General features: G+C 45.5%; 1 protein-coding gene across 1 annotated transcript in view; it reads right to left on the bottom strand.

Annotated features, from left to right (window-relative positions):
- Positions 1-13,381: 13,381 nt before the first annotated feature.
- The window catches only part of LOC122556854 (E3 ubiquitin/ISG15 ligase TRIM25-like), a 37,213-nt gene continuing 29,515 nt past the window's right edge, over positions 13,382-21,079 (bottom strand). Inside the window, exon 7 of the mRNA XM_043704109.2 lies at positions 13,382-15,690. Within this exon, the coding sequence (XP_043560044.2) occupies positions 15,170-15,690 (521 nt within the window). The 3' untranslated portion in view covers positions 13,382-15,169. The remainder of the gene's footprint in view (positions 15,691-21,079) is intronic.

Raw genomic sequence — 21,079 nt, 5'->3', positions numbered from 1 at the left:
CATACCGATGACAATGAAGAAAGATGGAGCAAGGAGAGAAGTTAGCATTCTGCTGAGAAAAATGGAGGAACTGGAATTTTTTGGAATTATTTACTAGATTAGTTGTACAAAGTCAGCAAGGCTCTGCAGGATACATTAATAGTCCTTTGTGCAAAGCTTCTTTTGGAAGAAACCTGAAAAGGTTTTGATGAAATTGAACTCCATGTAAAAGAAAATCTGCTGGGTGTAGATGACAAGTATGTGAGTCAAAGGAAAAAATTGGAAACAAAATGTGAAGATGATTATGCATCTAAATCTGATGAAATATTTTCTCCTGAAGCCAAAATTTGACTGAAATCATTTATTCCTATGATAGATGCATTAAAAACCACCTCAAAGAAACAAACATTCCTATATGACAATGTTGCAAGCAATCTTTTATTTATGTGACAAGTTTATAACACATAATTATCATTTTGGGAATTTGGATTTTAAAGTTGAGGTAAAAAGTGGAGATGTGGGGCTGAATATTACCAGATGTCAGCGAGGTGACAATTTTGGTGAGTTTCATAGAGAGTTTATCTCCACAAGCCTTGTGAGTTTTCTTTCACAACCTTTTCAAACTTAGCACATTCTCCAAGCACCATACCCTTGAAGCCTCCTGTGGAAGTACTGAACATTGCCAGGATCTTCGGGAATTCCTGGTGCTGTCTCTAGAGTCCAGCCATTCAGCTGGTCAAACCTGGGCAGGCTGCCCTGCTCTGTTCCTGGCAATTACCTCAGACAGAGGGCACTGCACTTTACTGATGGGGACCGAGAGGCCCTGCTGGACGGGGAGGGTGTGCATTCTGGCTGCCTTTGGATAAAGGCTTACGATTTCGAACCCAACCGCCCCCTCCCCATCTCCAAGATGGAGGGTTAGAGAAGCAAGCAGAGATTTGGAGTCATTTTGGTTTTCAGTATCTGGTGTTGCTAAACATTTAGAGTCACAGAGTCATAGAGATGTACAGCACGGAAACAGGCCTCTCGGTCCATCTTGTCCTTGCCGACCAGATATCCCAACCTCATCTAGTCCCATTTGCCAGCACTTGGCCCATATCCCTCTAAGCCCTTCCTATTCATATATCCATCCAGATGCCTTTCAAATGTTGAAATTGTACCAGCCCCCTCCACTTCCTCAGGTAGCTCATTCCATATACACAACACACTCTGCATGAAAAAGTTGCCCCTTATGTCCCTTTTAAAATTTTCCCCTCTCACCCTAAACCTATGCCCTCTAGTTCTGGATTCACCCACTCCAGTGAAAAGACCTTGTCTAGTTATCCTATCCATGTCCCTCATGATTTTATAAACCTGTATGAGGTCACCCCTCAGCCTCTGACGTTCCAGGGAAAACAGCCCCAGCCTATTCAGCCTCTCCCTATAGCTCAAATCCTCCAACTCTGGCAACATTCTTGTAAATCTTTTCTGAACCCTTTCAAGTTTCACAACATCTTTCCGATAGGAAGGAGACCAGAATTGCACGCAATATTCCAAAAGTGGTCTAACCAATGTCCTGTACAGCCGCAACATGACCTCCCAACTCCTGTACTCAATACTCTGACCAATAAAGAAAAGCATACTAAAGATCTTCTTCACTATCCTATCTACCTACGATTCCACTTTCAAGGAACTATGAACCTGCACTCCAAGGTCTCTTTGTTCAGCAACACTCCCCAGAACCTTAACATTAAGTGTCTAAGTCCTGCCCTGATTTGCCTTTCCAAAATGTAGCTCCTCACATTTATCTAAATTAACCTCCATTTGCCACTCCTCTGAATTGAATTGGCTGAAGACTGGTATCTGTGATGCTGGGGACCGCTGGAAGAGGCCGAGATGGATCACCCACTCTGTACTTCTAGCTGATGTTTGTTACAAATTCTTCAGCCTTCAAGTCTTCAGTACCATTGCTGGAATGCTGTCAGGGCCCACAGCCTTTGCGGTATCCAGTGCCTCCAACTGTTTCTCGATATTACGGGGAATGAATCGAATTGGCTGAAGACTGATATCTGTGAAGCTGGAGACCACTGGAGGAGGCTGAGATGGATCATCCACTCTGTACTTCAGGCTGAAGATTGTTGCAAAAGCTTCAGCCTTATCTTTTGCACTGATGTGCTGGACTCATCCATTATTGAGGATGAGGATATTTGTGGAGTCTCCTCCTCCAGTTAGTTGCTTATTTGTCCACAACCATTCACGACTGGATGTGGCAGAACAGTTGAGCTTAGATCTGATCCATTGGTTGTGGAATCACTTTGCACTGTGACTTGATTGATGTGGTTTTGTAGCTTCATCAGGTTAACACCTCCATTTCTAGGTATGCTTGATGGTGATCCGGGATGTCGTCCTGCAATCTCCACTTTACCAAGGTTGATCTGGCTTTGTGAGAATGGTTGAGTGGGGGATATGCTGGGCCATGGGGTTACAGATTGTATTGGTGTATGATTCTGCTGCTGTTGATCTCCCTTATGGATACCCAGTCTTGAGGTGCTAGATTTGTTTGATATCTATCCCATTTAACACAATACAATACCCTATCCTCAAAGTGAAGAACAGATTTATTCTTCACAAGGACTGTGGGCAGTCATTCCTACTGATACATTCATAGACAGATGTGTCCGCAACACGACTATTGGTGAAGCTGAGTATGTTTTGCCCCTCTGTGAGTTCCCTCAGCTGGTGCTGATGCCTCAGTCTTGCAGCTATGTCCTCTAAGACTCACCCAGTTTGTTCAGTAATGTTCCCACCAAGAGACTTGTGGTGAAGGACAATGATGCCCCCACCCTTTAGTGTTTTCTTCAAGTGCTGTTCAACATGGATGGTTACTAACATTGAGTCTCTAAGCAGTATCAAGCCAAATCACTGGAGGAGGAGGCTACACAAATATCCCCATCCTCAAAGATGGAGCGGCCGAGCACATCAGTGCAAAAGATAAGGCAACAATCTTCAGCCTGAAGTACAGAGTGGATGATCCATCTCAGCCTCCTCCAGTGGTCTCCAGCTTCACAGATATCAGTCTTCAGCCAATTCGATTCATTCCACGTAATATCGAGAAACAGTTGGAGGCACTGGATACCGCAAAGGCTGTGGGCCCTGACAGCATTCCAGCAATGGTACTGAAGACTTGAGTTTCAGAACTTGCCAAGCTGTTCCAGTACAGATACAACACTGGCATCTACCTGACAATGTGGAAATTGTACAAGTATGTCCTGTACATAAAAAGCAGGAAAGATCCAACTCAGCCAATGACCACCCCATCAGTCTACTATCGATTATCAGTAAAATGATGGAAGGTCTCATCAACAATGCTATCAAGCAGCTCTTTAAACTAGTTAAGGTGGATAGGGAAGCAAAGCGATAGTGAGAAAAGATACAAGTCTGAGGCTGATAGAGTAGAGAAGAGGAGCAAGTCAAGGTAGGCAAAAGCAATGCAGAGAACGAGGTAAGCCTGATAATTTTTAAAATTTAGATTAGATTCCCTACAGTGTGGAATCAGGCCCTTCGGCCCAACCAGTCCACACCAACCCTCCGAAGAGCAACCCACTCAGATGCATTCCCCCTGACTAATGCACCTAATTCTATGGGCAATTTAGCATGACCAATTCACCTGACCTGCACATCTTTGGACTGTGGGAGGAAACCGGAGCACCCGGAGGAAATCCATGCAGACACGGGGAGAATGTGCAAACTCCACACAGACAGTCACCCAAGACTGGAATCAAACCCAGGTCCCTGGCGCTGTTAGGCAGCGGTGCTAACCACTGAGCCACTGTGCCACCCATAATTAAACTGAATTTATTTCAATACAAGATGCCCGACGGGAAAGGCAGATGAACTCAGGGAATGGTTGGGAACATGGCACTGGGATACCATAGCTATTACAGAAATGTGGCTGTGGGAGAGGCAGGACTGACAGCTGAATGTTCCAGGGCATAGATGCTATAGGAAGGATAGAAAGTGGGGGGCAAGTGGGGGAAAGAGGAGGAGCGGGTTTTTGGTGAAGATTAACATTATGGTTGTACTTAGGGAGGATATACCTGGGAGAACATCCAGTGAACGTAATGGGTGGAACTGAAAAATAAGAAAGGGATGATCACCTTATTGAGATTGTACAGGCTCCGCAATAGTAAGCAGGAAATTAAGAAGCAAGTATCTCAGGAGACCTCAGATATCTGTAAGAATAATAGGGTTGTAACGGTAGGGGATTTTACTTTCCAAACAAAGTCTGGGACTACCATAATGTTAAGGGTGTAGATGGAGATGATTTTGTTAAGTGTGTACAAGAAAATTTTCTTATTCAGTACCTGGGTATACCGACTACAGAAGGAGCAAAACGTGACCTACTCCTGGGAGATAAGGGAGAGCAGGTGACTGAGATGTCAGTGGAGGAACACTTTGAGGCCAATGATCATAATTCTATTGGTTTTAAAATGGTTATGGAAAAGCATAGACCAGATCTCAAAGTTGAAGTTCTAAATTAGAGTCAGGCCAATTTTGATGGTATTAGGCAGAAATGTTTCACCGTTGATTGAGAGAGTCTATTCACAGATAAAGGGATGGTTGGAAAGTGGGAGGCTTTCAAAATTGAGATTATGAGAGCTCAGAGACAGCAAGTTCCTATTAGTGTGAAGGGCCAGGCTGGTAGGTAAGTGGAATGTTGGATGACGAGAGCAATTGAGGTTCTGATCAAGAAAAAGAAGGAGGCATATGTCAAGGTATAAACAGCTGGGATTGAGTGAATCCCTCAAGGAGTATAAGGGCAATAGGAACATACTAAAGAAGAAAATCAGGAGGGCAAAAAGGGGACATGAGATAGCTTTAGCAAATAGGGTTAAGAAGGATCCAAAGAGATTCTACAGGTACATTAAGGACGAAAGAATAACTAGGGAGAGAATAAGGCTCTAAAAGACCAACAAGGCCATTTATATGTGGGACAACAGGAGATGGGTGAGATACTGAACATGTATTTTGCATCAGTATTTACTGTGGAGAAGGACATGCAAGCTAGAGAACTTGGGGAAATAAATAGTGATGGCTTCAATATTACATAATAGAGCATAAAGGTGGATAAATCCCAAGGACCTGATCAGATTTATCCCAGAACTTTGTGGGAAGTTATGGAAGAGATATCTGGGGCCCCTGCTCAGCTGTTTGTATTATTGATAGCCACGGGTGAGGTGCTGGAAGACTGCAGGTTGGCCAATGTGGTGCCTTAACTCCCATGTCCTTCTCCACGCTAAGTATCTCAGAGTACAACGAGACCTTGATCAGGTGAGTCAATAGCCAACGAATGGCAGATGGAGTTTAATTCAGATAAATGTGAGGTGTTGTACATTGGATAGGTACAGGTAGTTCTTTTATAACGTGATGATTGTATTCTTGTACAAGCCCACATTATAGAAAATTCGTGCTTTAGAAACAATGCTTAAAGTGTTGGCAACGTAATCGCTTATAGGCAACACACATTTTAAACGTTTGCACTTTAGAAACAGTGTCCCCAATTTGTCAATCGCATTTCAGCGAATTCACGTTAAAGAAACGCACGTTATAGCAGAACGGCCTGCACCATAATAGGAAAGGTTAGGAGGGATATGGGTCAGAAGCAGGCAGATAGGCCAGGTTTAATTTGGGATTATTTTTGGCATGGACTTGTTGGACCGAAGGGTCTCTTTCTGTGCTGTATGATTCTATGACCTGCTCAGTGACACCCAGTTTGGATTCTGTCAGGGCCACTCAGCTCCTGATCTCATTACAGCCTTGGCTCAAACATGGACAAAGAAATTAAATTCCAGAAATGAGGGGAGTGTGGCAGCTCTTGACATTAAGACTATATTTGACCACTCGGTCAAATGAGTAGTCAAATGGATGTGGAATCAAGGAACCTGAGCAAAACTGGGGGATATTTGGCTGGAGTCATACCTGACACATAGAAAGATGGTTGTGATTGTTGGAGGTCAGTCATCTCAGTTCCAGGACATCTCTGCAGGAGCTCCTCAGGATAATGCCCAAACATCTTCAGCTGTTTCATCGACCTTCCTTCCATTATAAGGTTAGAAGTGGGGACATTTGCCAAAAATTGCACAATGTTCGTAGACATTCACAACTTCTGAGATACTGAAGCAGTCCATGTTCAAATGTAACAAGATCTGAATGATATCCAGGCTTAGTCTGAAAAGTGTCAAGTAATATTCACAGTACACAAATGCCAGGCCATTCTCCAAAAGGAGAGAATCTAACCACCACCTCTTGATATTCAATTGTGTTACCAGCACTGAATGCCCCACTGTTAACATCCTGGGGGTTACCGTTGATCAGAAACTCAGTTGAACTCCTCACATAAACACAGTGGCTTTAAGGGCAGGTCAGAGGCTAGGAATACTGTGCCGAGTAACTCACCTCCTGACTTGTAAAATCTGCCCGCCATCTACAAGGCACAAGTCAGGAGGCTAATAGAATACTCTCCACGTGCTTAGATGGGTATACCTCCAACAACACTCAGAAAGCGTTACACCATCCAGGAGGGAGGCACCCTCTTGATTGGCAGCACATCCATAAACATCCAGTCTCTCCGTCAATGGCGCTCAGTAGCAGCTGTGTGTCCAATTTACAAGATACACTGCAGAAATTCAGTAAGTCTCCATAAACAGCACCTTATAACACTTGGCTACTTCTATCTGGGAGGACAAGGGCAGAAGATGCACAAGGATACAACCACCTGCAAGTTACAGCCATACAACACAATAGAGGAACAGAGGAATCTCAATCATCTGGCATTCAATTATCCGAATTTTGGATTATCCAGACAAGATCGCAAGGTCCTGATGCTTGGCTAAATTGTGTTATCCGGCATTAGATTATCCGAACAAAATACTCCTCGCCAAGGCATTCAGATAATCGAGGTTCCTCTGTACTTAACATGAAACTAAGACTCCTTTTTCACAAGCACTGTGCAGTGTCACTCTTACCAATACAGTCATGGACAGACAAATTAGTGAGGATGAGGTCGTGTTTTTTTTCCTCTTGTTGGTTCCCTCAGCACCTATTACAGACCAGAAGATGTTGGAGTGAAAATAGGCCATTGAGCTCATTGTGTTTGCTCTGCCATTCAATGAACGCATGTCTGATCTGATAATACTCAACTCCACTTTTCCTGCCTTTTTCCTGGATTCCTTTATTGATTAAAAATCTCTTTGTCTCAGCCTTGAATGTGTTTAATATCCAGCCTTGACAGCCCTCTATGGTGAAGAATTCCACAGATTCACTACTCTGAGAGAAGAAAATGCTCCTCACCTCTGTATTAAATGCATGACTCCTTTCTCTGAGATTATGCTCTCTGTGTTCTAGACTCTCCCACAAGGGAAAACAATCTCTTTGCATTTCCCTGGTGAAATCCTCCAAGAACCTTGTATTTTTCAATAAGGTCACCTCTCATTCTTCTGAACTCCAAAGGCTACCGGTCCAATCTGCTCAATCTCTCCTCATAAATTGGTCCCTCCACACCCGGTATCATCCCAGTGAGCTTTCCTGTGGACTACCTCCAAGGCCAGAATATCTTTCCTGAGATAAGGGGACCAAAACTGATACAGTATTCCAGCTGTGGTCTGACTAGTGGCTTGTATAGGTTTTGTGAGACTTTCCAATGCCATATTCCATTTCCTCTGAGTCTCTCTTAAGAAGCGTAAATACATTATTAAGGATGAGATTGCAGCGTACTTAAAAGTGTATGATAAAGGAGTGCAGAGTCAGCACAGCTTCGTCAAGGAGGAGTCATGCCTGACAAATCTGTTACCTCTCTTTGAGGAGGTAATGAGCAAGTTAGACAAAGGAGAGCCAGTGGGCATCATCTATTTGGATTTTCAGAAGGTTTTGCATAAGGTGCTGCACAGGGGACTGCTAAATAAGATAAGAGCACATCATGTCAGGGACAAGGTACTGATATGAATAGAAGATTGGCTGACAAGCAGAAGGCAGACTGCGGGGATAAAGGGGTCTATTTTAGGATGACAGCCGGTGAGTAGTAGAGTTCTGTGGCAGTCAGTGTGAGGATCATAACTCTTCACGTTACACATTAATGATCTGGACGAAGGAACTGAGGGCATTGCTGCTGAAACAAAGACAGATAGAGGACAGGTGGTGCTGAAGAAGCAGAGAGACTGCAGAAGGACTTGGACAGGTTGGGAGAGTGGGCAAAGAAGTGGCAAATGTAATACAACGTGGGAAAGTGTGAGGTTATGCACTTTGGTAGGAAGAATAGAAGCAAACACTATTTTCTAAATGGGGAAAGGCTTCATCAATCTGAAGCACAAAGAGACTAGAACTCAAGGGCACAGCTACAGAGTGAAGGGATGATCCTTTAGAGTCATAGAGTCATAGAGATGTACAGCACAGAAAAGGACCCTTCTGTCAACTCGTCCATGCCAACCAGATAACCCAACCCAATCTAGTCCCATTTGCTAAGTACTGAGATGAGGAGGAATTTCTTCAATCAGAGTGTGGTCAGATTGTAGAGATTATTGCCACAGAAGGCTATGGAGGTCAAGTCATTGAGTGTATTTAAGACAGAGAAAAACAGGTTCTTGATTGGTAAGGGGCTCCAGGGTTACAGGGAGAAGGCAGGAGAATGGAGTTGAGAAACATGTCAGCCATGATCGAATGGCCGAGCAAAGTTGCTGGCCTGAGCGGCCTAATTCCGCTCCTATTTCTTATTGTCTTATTGTCTTACATAATCTAGGCTAAAAATCACACAACACCAGGTTATAGTCCAACAGGTTTAATTGGAAGCACTAGCTTTCGGAGCGCCGCTCCTTCATCAGGTGATAGTGGAGGGCTCAATCGTAACACACAGAATTTAAAGCAAAAATTTACAATGTGATGTAACTGAAATTATACATTGAAAAATTGATTGTCAGTTGCATCTTTCATCTGTTTGAATACCATGATAGTTTCACTTCTTTCATGTGCAAATCACAAAACCTTTTTTTTAGAAGTTGCATTCTCGGGTTAGCTGTTAACAATGGTGGCAGCTAGACAATATGTTGAAGGTGTTAGCCCCCTGTGTTCTCTGTCTATGCCATGACGTTTAGATTGATTCTAATCTAAAAATGAGATAACGGCGTTTTAAGTGAAGGTATGCAGTTTTTGAGCAAGGTACAATGTAAGCCTGCAAGTACAAATTCACCCCACAAAATATATGTGTGCATGTGGGTCTTTGTCTGTGGGTGTGTGTGTGTGTCTGTCTGTCTGTCTGGGTTGCAGGTCGTGAGTGTGAGAAAGTGTATGTGTGTGTGTGGTGAGTGTAGAGTGTCTTAAGTCTGTGAGGGGGTGCATGTGTGAGTGTGAGTCTCTGTGCACATCTGTGTATATGTGTGTCCGTGTGTATGTGTGTATAGGAGTGCCTGTGTGTGTGTGAGAGTGTGTGTATAGGAATATCTGTGTGTGTAGTGCAATGGTGATCACCTGTAATGTGACATGAACCCAAGGTCCCGGTTGAGGCCCTCCCGATGGGTACCGAACTTAGCTATCAGCCTCTGCTCGGCCACTTTTCACTGCTGCCTGTCCCGAAGTCCACCTTGGAGGATGGCCACCCGAAGGTCCGAGGCTGAATGTCCTGGACCACTGAGGTGTTCCCCAACTGGGAGGGAACCCTCCTGTCTGTTGATTGTTGTGCGGTGCCCATTCATCCGTTGTCGTAGCCTTTGCTCGGTTTCCCCAATGTACCATGCCTCCAGGCTGCTATCCCCGCTCCAGGCTGCTATCCCCGCTCCAGGCTGCTGTCCCCGCTCCAGGCTGCTGTCCCCGCTCCAGGCTGCTATCCCCGCTCCAGGCTGCTATCCCCGCTCCAGGCTGCTATCCCCGCTCCAGGCTGCTGTCCCCGCTCCAGGCTGCTATCCCCGCTCCGGGCTGCTGTCCCCGCTCCAGGCTGCTATCCCCGCTCCGGGCTGCTATCCCCGCTCCGGGCTGCTGTCCCCGCTCCGGGCTGCTATCCCCGCTCCAGGCTGCTATCCCCGCTCCGGGCTGCTGTCCCCGCTCCAGGCTGCTATCCCCGCTCCAGGCTGCTATCCCCGCTCCGGGCTGCTATCCCCATTCCGGGCTGCTGTCCCCGCTCCAGGCTGCTATCCCCGCTCCAGGCTGCTATCCCCGCTCCGGGCTGCTATCCCCGCTCCGGGCTGCTATCCCCATTCCGGGCTGCTGTCCCCGCTCCGGGCTACTATCCCCATTCCGGGCTGCTATCCCCATTCCGGGCTGCTATCTCCATTCCGGGCTGCTGTCCCAACCCCAACCCCACTGTCCCCCGCCCATCACCCCATACCACCCCCTAACCCTGTCCAACACGGTCTCCCGCCCTCCCCAATACCACCCCCAATCCCCTCCAACACAGCCTCCCGCGCATCCCCCAATACGACTCCAACCCTGTCGAACACGGTCCCCCGCCCCCCAATATCACCCACAACCTCCTCCAACACAGCTCCCCGCCCTTCCCCCAATACCACCCACAACCCTATCCAATAAGGTCCCCTGCCCGCCCCCCCCATACCACCCCAACCCCCTCCAACACAGCCCCCCGCCCATCCCCCAATACCACCCCCAACCCCCTCCAACACAGCCCTCTGCCTGCCCCGCATACCACCCCCAACCCCCTCCAACACAGCCCCCCCATCCACGTCCCCAATACTACCCCCATCCCTGTCCAACACACCCCTCCGGCCCCCCCCAATACCGCCCTCAACCCTGTCCAACATAGGGCGGCACGGTGGCACAGTGGTTAGCACTGCTGCCTCACAGCGCCGGAGACCCGGGTTCAATTCCCGCCTCAGGCGACTGACTGTGTGGAGTTTGCACGTTCTCCCTGTGTCTGCGTGGGTTTCCTCCGGGTGCTCCGGTTTCCTCCCACAGTCCAAACCTGTGTAGGTCAGGTGTATTGGCCATGCTAAATTGTCGGTAGTGTTAGATAAGGGGTAAATGTAGGGGTATGAGTGGGTTGCGCTTCGGCGGGTCGGTGTGGACTTGTTGGGCCGAAGGGCCTGTTTCCACACTGTAATGTAATCTAATCTAATCAACCCTGCCCAACATGGCCCCCCGCCCACCTCCCAATACCACACTCAACCCTGTCCAACACTGCCCCCCCTTGTCAAAGGCCTTCTTGAAGTCCAGGTAGATAACATCGATTGGCTCTTCTTGGTCTAACCTGCTCGTTACTTTCTTAAAGAATTCAAACAGATTTGTCAGGCTAAAACCATGCTGACTTTGCCCTATTTTACCATACACTTCCAAGCATTCAGGATCTTACCCACAATTGAAATTAGGCTAATTAGTCTGCATTTTTCTGTCTTTTGCCTTACTCCCTTTTTAAACAATGGTGTCACATTAGTGATGTTCCAGTCCTGTGGGACCCTGACTCTAGTGATTCCTGAAAGATCACCACTAACACTTCCGCCATCTCTTCAGCTATCTCCCTTAGAACTCTGGGGTGTTGTCCATGTGGTCCAGGTGATTTATCCACCTTCAGGCCATTCAGTTTTTCTAGCACCTTCTCCTTGGTGATGGCCACCATACTCAGCTCTGCCTCCTCACTCCCTTGAATGTTTGGGATATTACTTGTGTCTTACACTGTGAAGACTTCTGCGAAGTAATTATTCAGTTCTTCAGCCATTTCCTTGTTCTCCACTACTATCTCTCCAGCATCATTTTCCAATGGCCCATTGTCCACTTTTGCCTCTCTTTTGCCCTTCATATATCTAAAGAAACTCTTATAGTCTTCCTTTATATTACTGGCTAGCTTAACCTCATATTTAATCTTATCCCCCCCCCCATTTCTTTTTTTGTTGTTCTCTGTAAGCTTCCCAATCCTTTGGTTTCCCACTGCCCTTCACCTTTTTCTCCTTTGTTTTTATGCTATTCCTGACTTCCCTGGTCAGCCATGATTCGGAGATGCCGGTGTTGGACGGGGGTGTACCAAGTTAGAAATCACACAACACCAGGTTATAGTCCAACAGGTTTAATTGGAAGCACACTTAATGAAGGAGCGTCGCTCCGAAAGCTAGTGCTTCCAATTAAACCTGTTGGACTATAACCTGGTGTTGTGTGATATTTAACCCTGGTCAGCCATGGTTGCCTCATCCTTCCTGTACCATGTTGCTTTTTCCTCAGGATGAATCTTTTCTGTGTCTCCTGACTTACTCCCAGAAACTCCTGCCATTGCTGTTCCACTGTCTTTCCTGCTCGGCTCCTCTCCCAGTCAATTCTAGCCAGCTCCTCCCTCATGCCTCTGTTGTTGCCTTTATTCAGCTGGTATAACATTACCTCTGATTCCACGGTCTCCCGCTCGAATTGCAGAATAAATTCAATCATATTATAATCACTGCCTCCTAAGGGTTCCTTCACCTTAAGCTCCCGTATCAGGTCTGCCTCATTGCAGAAAGCTAAATCCTGCATTGCCTGTTCCCTAGTGGGCTTCACCACAAACTGATCCAAAAAGCCATCTTGTAAATATTCCATAAATTCCTTTCCTTACAATCCACTACCAACCTGATTTTCCCAGTCCACGTACATATTGAAATCCCCCAATGATCACTGTAACTTTCCCTTTTCCTGTACATCTTTTGTACCTCCTAGTGTACCTTGCGCCCCAGCTCCTGATGACTGTTTGGAGGCCTGTACATCATTCCAACTATGGTTTTTCCACCTTCGCGGTTCCTCAATTCTACGCACACAGATTCTACACCATCTGATCCCACTTTGTTCCTTAGTATTGATTTACTTTCATTTCTTACTAACAAGGCAACACCAAACCCTCCACTCAAGGCTTGCTGGCTGTCCCTGCTCTGCTCGGAGCCACTGCCCGCCATCCCCTCCTCTGCTTAGCTGCCGGCAAATGAGGGAAAAGACAGAATAGAATAAAACACAACACAGAGAAGAAAACGTACAGAGCAGGTGGGTTCCAGCTGGAGCATCGTTCTCCACTGTGGGTTGACAGGGCTGGTTCTGCAGTTGGCATTTCCAGTGCCTGGGATGATGCCAGATAGTCTGGCCAGTTTCACTTCTTTGAGACTTTGCAGCGAATGGTAAAACAGAATTGCTTGCTAGGCCGTTTCAGAGGGCAGTTGGGAGTCAACCACATTGCTGTCGAGAGAATGGTGCTGGAAAAGCACAGCAGGTCAGGCAGCATCCAAGGAGCAGGAGAATCAACGTTTCAGGCATAAGCCCTTCATCAGGAAAGGGCTTGTTGAAGGGCTTATGCCCGAAATGTCGATTCTCCTGCTCCTCGGATGCTGCCTGACCAGCTGTGCTTTTCCAGCACCATACTCTTGACTCTGATCTCCAGCATCTGCAGTCATCACTTTCTCTCAGGCTGTTTCAGTGGACAATTGAGAGTCAATCAATCACATTGCTGTTGGTAACCAATAGGCCAGACCACGTGAGGATGGCAGATTTCCTTCCCTAGGGAACCAGATGGGTTTTTCTGACAATCAACAATGGTTTCATGATCATTAGTAGATTCTTAGTTCCATTTTTTTTAATTGAATTCAAATTACACCACCTGCCATTGCAGGATTCGAACCTAGGTCCACAGAACATTAGCTGAGTTTATGGATTAATAGCCTAGCGATAGTTCCTGGTGATGTGTATATGTGCTAGTGGGGATTGGTATTAGTGGGTAAGTGTGTTTCTGATGTGGGGTTGCATGTTGGTGGGTGTGTGTGAGGATTTTGTCTGTGGAGGTTGGTGTGGGAAATGTGTGTGATGTAGGGTTGTTTCTTTTTCAGCACAGTACAGGTCCTTCAGCCCTCGATGTAGTGCTGACCTTTTATCCTAGTCTAAGATCAAACTAACCGACATACCCTTCATTTTACTATCATCCATGTGCCTATCCAAGAGTTGTTTAAATGTCCCTAACATATCTGACTCTAGTACCATTGCTGGCAGTGCATTCCATGCACCCATGCTCTCTGAATAAAGAATCTCCCTCTGACATCTCCCCAAACCTTCATCCAATCACCTTAAAATTATGCCCCCGCGTGGTAGCCATTTTCACCTTGGGAACAAGTCTCTGACTATCTACTCTATCTATGCCTCTCATTACTTTGTACACCTCTATCAAGTCACCTCTCATCCTTCTTTGCTCCAGTGGGAAAAGCCTTAGCTCCCTCAACATTTCTTCTTCAGACATGCCCTCCAATCCAGGTAGCATCCTGGTAAATCTCCCCTACATCTTCTCTAAAGCTTCCACATTCTTCCTATAATGAGGTGACCAGAACTGAACAAATTACTCCAAGTGTGGTCTAACCAGGGCTTTTTCGAGCTGCAGCATAACCTCGCGGTTCTTAAACTCAACCCCACTATTAATGAAAGCCAACACACCATACACCTTCTTAACAACCTTATCAACCTGGATGGTAACTTTGAGGGGTCTATGGACATGGACCTTGAGATCCCTCTGTTCCTCTGCTTTGCCAAGAATCCTGCCAAGAATCCTGCTTTTAATCCTGTAATCTGAATTAAAATTCGATCTTCCAAAACGGATCACTTCACACTTTTCCAGGCTGAACTCCATCTGCAACTTCTCAGCCCAGCTCTGCATCCTGTCAATGGTCCCGTTGCAACCTACAACAGCCCTCCACACTATCCATAACTCCACCAACCTTTGTGTCATCGGCAAACTTACTAACCCATCCTTCCACATCCTCATCCAAGTCATTTGTAAAAATCACAAAGAGCAGAGGTCCCAGAACTGATCCTTGTGGAACACTACTAGTCACTGAGCCTGGTTTTAAATTAAACAGGAGTGTTTACACAGTGTCGTAACAGTTAAAGAGGGGTTTAGAGGGATATGGGTCAAGTGCCAGCAAATGGGACTAGATTAGTTTAGGATATCTAGTCGGCATGGACAAGTTGGACCAAAGGATCTGTTTCTGTGCTGTGCATCTCTATGACTCTATCAGATGGGGCAGACCTGGGAATGACATCATCAGAGAGAGACATAACTTAAGTTTAAGTCACCCAAGTGTGCAGAACAAAAGGGATCTGCCTCTGTTCTCCAATCTGCAAACAACAGCATCAAAATGTACAATTGGGAACTGAGATACCCCAAGAGGCTTTCTCAAATAATGTTTCTGAAATCAAAAATGCATTTCTTGAGTCAGAGATATGAGAATTAATAAATCAGTTTTAAGGAACTTTTCCAACAACAAAATGCTGGAAACACAGGTTCAGTGAATGTGGTTTGAATTGTGTGTAAATGTGTCAGTGATTCAGTAATCTGGTGAAATGACACAGTCCCAGCCTCATAGTCCAACTGGACTCGGACCCTGCTATTTAATGGAAATTTTTGGAGGAATATGGGCTTGTTGTTGTGACAGGCTCTGAGAAAAGTACCAGCGTAAAAGGTTAAACACCATGTCTTATTGCTGTTGCCAAGGTATGCATTTAGTCCCTGTCTGATCGCATTCCCGCACACAATCCCTATTCCCCAGTTATTACCAGCAGTCTCCACATCCCAGGAATGGGATCCTGAGGAGAAGCTCTGGGAGCAGAGGACTTGGGGATGATGGTTAAATCTTTCTGGGTGAGGTGGATAGGGCTGTTGCTGTTCAGTCCATGTTACTGATCTCAGGTCATGAGACAGAATCAACTTGAAGTTTGCTGTCTTTGGATCCAGGCTCAATGAGGTTTTCCCTAAAGAAGAGAGAAGAGATTGATCAGATCAATGAGTGACAGCAGTAGGGTGGGAGTATAAGTATTTCCCAGATACTGCCAGCCCCATACTACCTATTAGACTGGATTCTTCCAATGTTAAATAAAATCAGAATCCATGTTAAGTAGCAGTATGTGGTCCTAGTCTGTACATTCAGTGCAAACACTGCAATCAGACCCACAATAACGGGCAGTTTAAACGCGATATAGGACTTTGCACATATTCCCTGAGACACAATGACATAGCCACGGGTCTGCACCTTAAATATTGGGCAGATATGGAACATACATCTGCCAGGAGAGTGCCCAGGGCTCTCTCCCTCCTATTCTGAACTTCACATTCTGAATACAGCTCAAGTCTGCCTCTGAAGCACAGTCTCAGGCAGGACTATGGTCATGGTGGCAACTGCTCTTTATATGGGGATTTCTGTTGACTTGTGAAGGTCCTTGCTGTCGAACACTCACTTCCTCCATAGCTTGCAGAAGGCTAAATTGGTGCAGCTTATCACCTGCTATTTCATTGGCAATTGTGAGAGGCCTCTGGGAGAGGTAGCTGCCAAAGTCTGGGGAGGATCATCCTTGCCAGGTGTAAGGACGAGGCCACTAGGTCCTTCAAACCTGCTCTGCCATTCAATAAGATTTTAATGTCAACTCTACATTCCTGCATAATCCCATGATAATCTTATATCCCCTTATAGAGTCATAGAATCATACAGCATGAAAACAGACCCTTTGGTTCAATCAGTCCATGCTGAGCAGGTTTCCCAAACTAAATTAGTCCCACTTGCCTGCATTTGGCCCATATCCTTCTAAACTTTCCTATCCATGTACCTGTCCAAGTATCTTTTAAATGTTACAACTGTACTTGTAATCTACCCCTTCCTCTGGCAGTTCATTGCATATTATGAACCACTTCTGCATGAAAACGTTGCTCCTCAGGTCCTTTTGATCAGAGATTTATCTACCCTTATATTTTCTAACAGCTCCAGCAATTCCTCCTCTGTAATGTGAACTGTTTTCAAGACATCGATATTTATTTGCACGAGTTTCCCACACTCCATTTCTTTGTCCACAGTAAAAACTGATGCAAAATATTCATTTAGTATCTCTTCCATCTCCCGGGGTTCCACACACAGGCGGCCTCGTTGATCTTATTCTCTCCCTAGATGCTGTTTTGCTCATAATGTACTTGCAGAACCTCTTTGGATTGTAGTTAACCTTATCTGCCAAGGCTCTCATATTGTCTTTTTGGCCCCTTAAGAATGGCCCGACATGCCTTATAATCTTCAAGAGATCCACCTATAGATTCATGCAGTGCAAAAAAGGCATTTCAGCCCATCAAGCCTACACCAATGTAACTGACACTAAAGATGCGCTAATCCCAATTTCCTGCACATGTCCCACATGCTTGAATGTTATGATATTTAAAGTTCTCTTCCAAGTATTTTTTAAAGGTTGTAAGGTTCCGGACTCCACTACTTCCAGACAGTGCATTCTGGATTCCACTACCCTCTAAGTGAAAATGTTTCTTGCCCAAATTCCCTCTGAGTCTCCTGCCCTTTACCCTAAAACTATGCCCCTTTGTGATCGACCCCTCAACCAAGGGGAACAGTTGCTCTCTATTCACCCTGTCCAAACTCTCATTTACCTGTCTACGGAACCGACCCACGTCCACAAACTCCTCATAACCTGGTACACCTCAATCATGTCCCCCTTGGTCTTCTCTGAGGTAACAATCCAAGCCTACCTACTCTCTCCTCATTGTTCAATTTCTCCATCCCAGGCAACATCCTGGTGAACCTCCTCTAGTGCTATCACATCCTTTCTGTAATGAGGTGACCAGAACTGCACACAGTACACAAGCTGTGGCCTAACCATTGCTGTGGGTAAAAACAATGACTGCAGATGCTGGAAACCAGATTCTGGATCAATGGTGCTGGAAGAGCACAGCAATTCAGGCAGCATCGAGGAGCTGACAACTCCAACACTACCTCCTTGCTCTTATACTCTGTGCCAGGACTGATGAAAGCAAATGTCCCACATGCCTTCTTAACTATCCTCTTCACATGCCCTGTTGACTTCAGGGATCTGTGAATAATTACCCCAGGATCCCTCTGTTCTTCACAGCTACCCAATGTCCTGCCATTTATTAAATACTCCCTCATCTTGTTCCTTCTTCCAAAGTGCATCACCTCAGCACTTATCAAAATTAAATACCATCTGCAACTGGTCTGCCCACCTGACCAACCCATTTATATCTTCCTGTAGTCCTCAACCATATTCTCCACTATTAACCACTCTACCAATCTTGGTGTTATCTACAAATTGTTTAACATTCCCTCCATGTTTTGATCTATATAATTTATGCACATAACAAACAATAAGGATTCTTGTGATACCCAGTTCTCCAGTCATCCAAACAGCCTTCTAGCAGTACCGTTTGTGATCTATCACTAAGCCAGTTTCAGATCCAGTTTGTCAAGTTTCCCTCCATTCCATTTGCTTTAACCTTCTGAATCAGTTTCCCATGTGGGACCTTGTCAAAAGCTTTGCTAAAATCCTACATCAACTAAACTTCACTCATCCACATTTCAAAAATTCGAACAAATTTGTTTGGAACTACTTCCCAATGGCAAGGCAATGCTGACTCTCCCTTATTAACTGATGCCTTTTCAAGTGGTTATTTGTTTGCTCCTTCAGAATTTTCTCCAATCGTTTCCCTACCACTGATGTGATTACACTGGTCTGTAATATCCTTGCTCACCACCCTCCTTAAAAAGTGGAACCACATTAGCCATCCTCCAGTCCTCTGACACTATCTCTGTGGCCAGAGAGGAATTAAGAATTTGTGTCAGAGACCCTGCAATTTCCTGCCTTGCCTCTCAAAGCAACCTGGGGTGTAATGTATCTTGGCGAGGGAATTTGTCTGCTTTTAAGCACATCAGAGCCTTCAATACCTCCCCATTTCCTATGTCAAACAGTACAAGTTCCTCACAGTCCCTCTGCCTGAATTCTGTGCCTACATTCTCCCTTTCCAGAATGAAGATTGAAGAGAAGTATCCATTAACACATTCCCAATATCCTGCAACTTCACACACAGACTGCATCCTTGATTCCTAATGGCCCTACTCTTTCCCTTTAATGTATTGATAAAGTTTCTTAGGATTCTCCCTAATGTTGTTCACAAATCCTTTCTCATGCCCCCTTATTGCTCTTGTAATTGCTTTCTAAAATCTCCTTCTGCACTTCCTGGATTTCTCTAGCGCCACAATTGAAGTGCTCACTTTGGACTTTCTCTGCTTCTTCATCCAGTCCTGAATGTCTGAGACATCCAGTGTTCTCTGGATTTGTTGCTCCTACGTTTCCCTTGAAAGGATATATGTTGGACCTATACTCTCCCCAACTCCATTTTGAATGCCACTCCCTGCTCCTCTCTAGGTGTACCCACTAGGAGCTGCACCCAGTCAACTGTGGCAAGATTAGATTAGATTAGATTACTAACAGTGTGGCCCAACAAGTCCACACTGACCCGCTGAAGCGCAACCCACCCAGACCCATTCCCCTACATTTACTCCTTCACCTAATCCTGCTTTATTTTAATAAAATCTGTCTTCCCCAAATTCAAAGCCATCTTTTGCAGGCTATCCTTTTCCTTGAGTAGAACAAATTTAAACTGTACCATGTTATGGTCGCTCTCATTAACATGCTCCCCCACTGCCACATTGGCTTCTCTCCCCAGAAAGAGACCCAGCACTGCATTGTCCCTTGTTGGGCCTTCAATCCATTGATACAAAAATCTCCCCCGGATACATTTCAAGCCATCTGCCACCTCCCCTTAACATTATGACTATCCCAATCTGTGTTTGTATCTCAATTTGTATTGGGAAAATTGAAATCTTCCATTATAATTACCCAATTATTACTCGCTCACATCTCTGTTTACATACTAGCTACTCTATTGCTCACTAACACTTGTGGGCCATATGTCCACTCCCAGAAATGTGGCTGCCTGTTAAACATAGAACATAGAACATAGAAAAATACAGCGCAGTACAGGCCCTTTGGCCCTCGATGTTGCGCCAATCCAAGCCCACCTAAACGACACTAGCCCACTATCCTCCATATGCCTATCCAATGCCCGTTTAAATGCCCATAAAGAGGGAGAGTCCACCACTGCTACTGGCAGGGCATTCCATGAACTCACGACTCGCTGAGTAAAGAATCTACCCCTAACATCTGTCCTATACCTACCACCCCTTAATTTAAAGCTATGCCCCCTCGTAATACCTGACTCCATATGTGGAAAAAGGTTCTCACGGTCAACCCTATCTAAACCCCTAATCATCTTGTACACCTCTATCAAGTCACCCCTAAACCTTCTTTTCTCCAATGAAAACAACCCCAAGTGCCTCAGCCTTTCCTCATACGATCTTCCTACCATACCAGGCAACATCCTGGTAAACCTCCTCTGCACCCGTTCCAGTGCCTCCACATCCTTCCTATAGTATGGCGACCAAAACTGCACACAATACTCCAGATGCGGCCGCACCAGAGTCTTATACAACTGCAACATGACCTCAGGACTCCGGAACTCAATTCCTCTACCAATAAAAGCCAGTACGCCATATGCCTTCTTCACCGCACTATTTACGTGGGTGGCAACTTTCAGTGATCTGTGTACATGGACACCAAGATCCCTCTGCTCATCCACACTACCAAGTATCCGACCATTAGCCTAGTACCCCATCTTCTTATTACTCTTACCAAAGTGAATCACCTCACACTTACCTACATTGAACTCCATTTGCCACCTTTCTGCCCAGCTCTGCAGCTTATCTATATCCTGCTGTAACCTGACACATCCTTCCTCACTGTCAACAACTCTACCAATTTTCGTATCATCCGCAAACTTGCTCACCCAACCTTCTAGCCCCTCCTCCAGGTCATTTATAAAAATGACAAACAGCAATGGTCCCAAATCAGATCCTTGTGGAACACCGCTAGTAACTGCACTCCAAGATGAACCTTTACCATCAACTACTACCCTCTGTCTTCTTCCAGCCAGCCAATTCCTAATCCAAACCTCCAACTCACCCTCAATGCCATACCTCTGTATTTTTTGCAGTAGCCTACCATGGGGAACCTTATCAAACGCCTTACTAAAATCCATATACACCACATCTACCGCTTTACCCTCGTCCACCTCCTTAGTCACCTTCTCAAAGAATTCAATAAGGTTTGTGAGGCACGACCTGCCCTTCACAAAACCATGCTGACTATCCTTGATCACATTACTCCTATCCAGATGTTCATAAATCCTATCCCTTACAATTCTCTCTAAGACTTTGCCCACAACAGAAGTGAGACTCAC

This window comes from Chiloscyllium plagiosum, unplaced genomic scaffold (assembly GCF_037043375.1).
Source record: "Chiloscyllium plagiosum isolate Xiang-an unplaced genomic scaffold, Cpla_swu_hap1 HiC_scaffold_16, whole genome shotgun sequence".
NCBI lineage: Eukaryota > Metazoa > Chordata > Chondrichthyes > Orectolobiformes > Hemiscylliidae > Chiloscyllium > Chiloscyllium plagiosum.
This window is presented reverse-complemented; position numbering and strand designations above follow the sequence as displayed.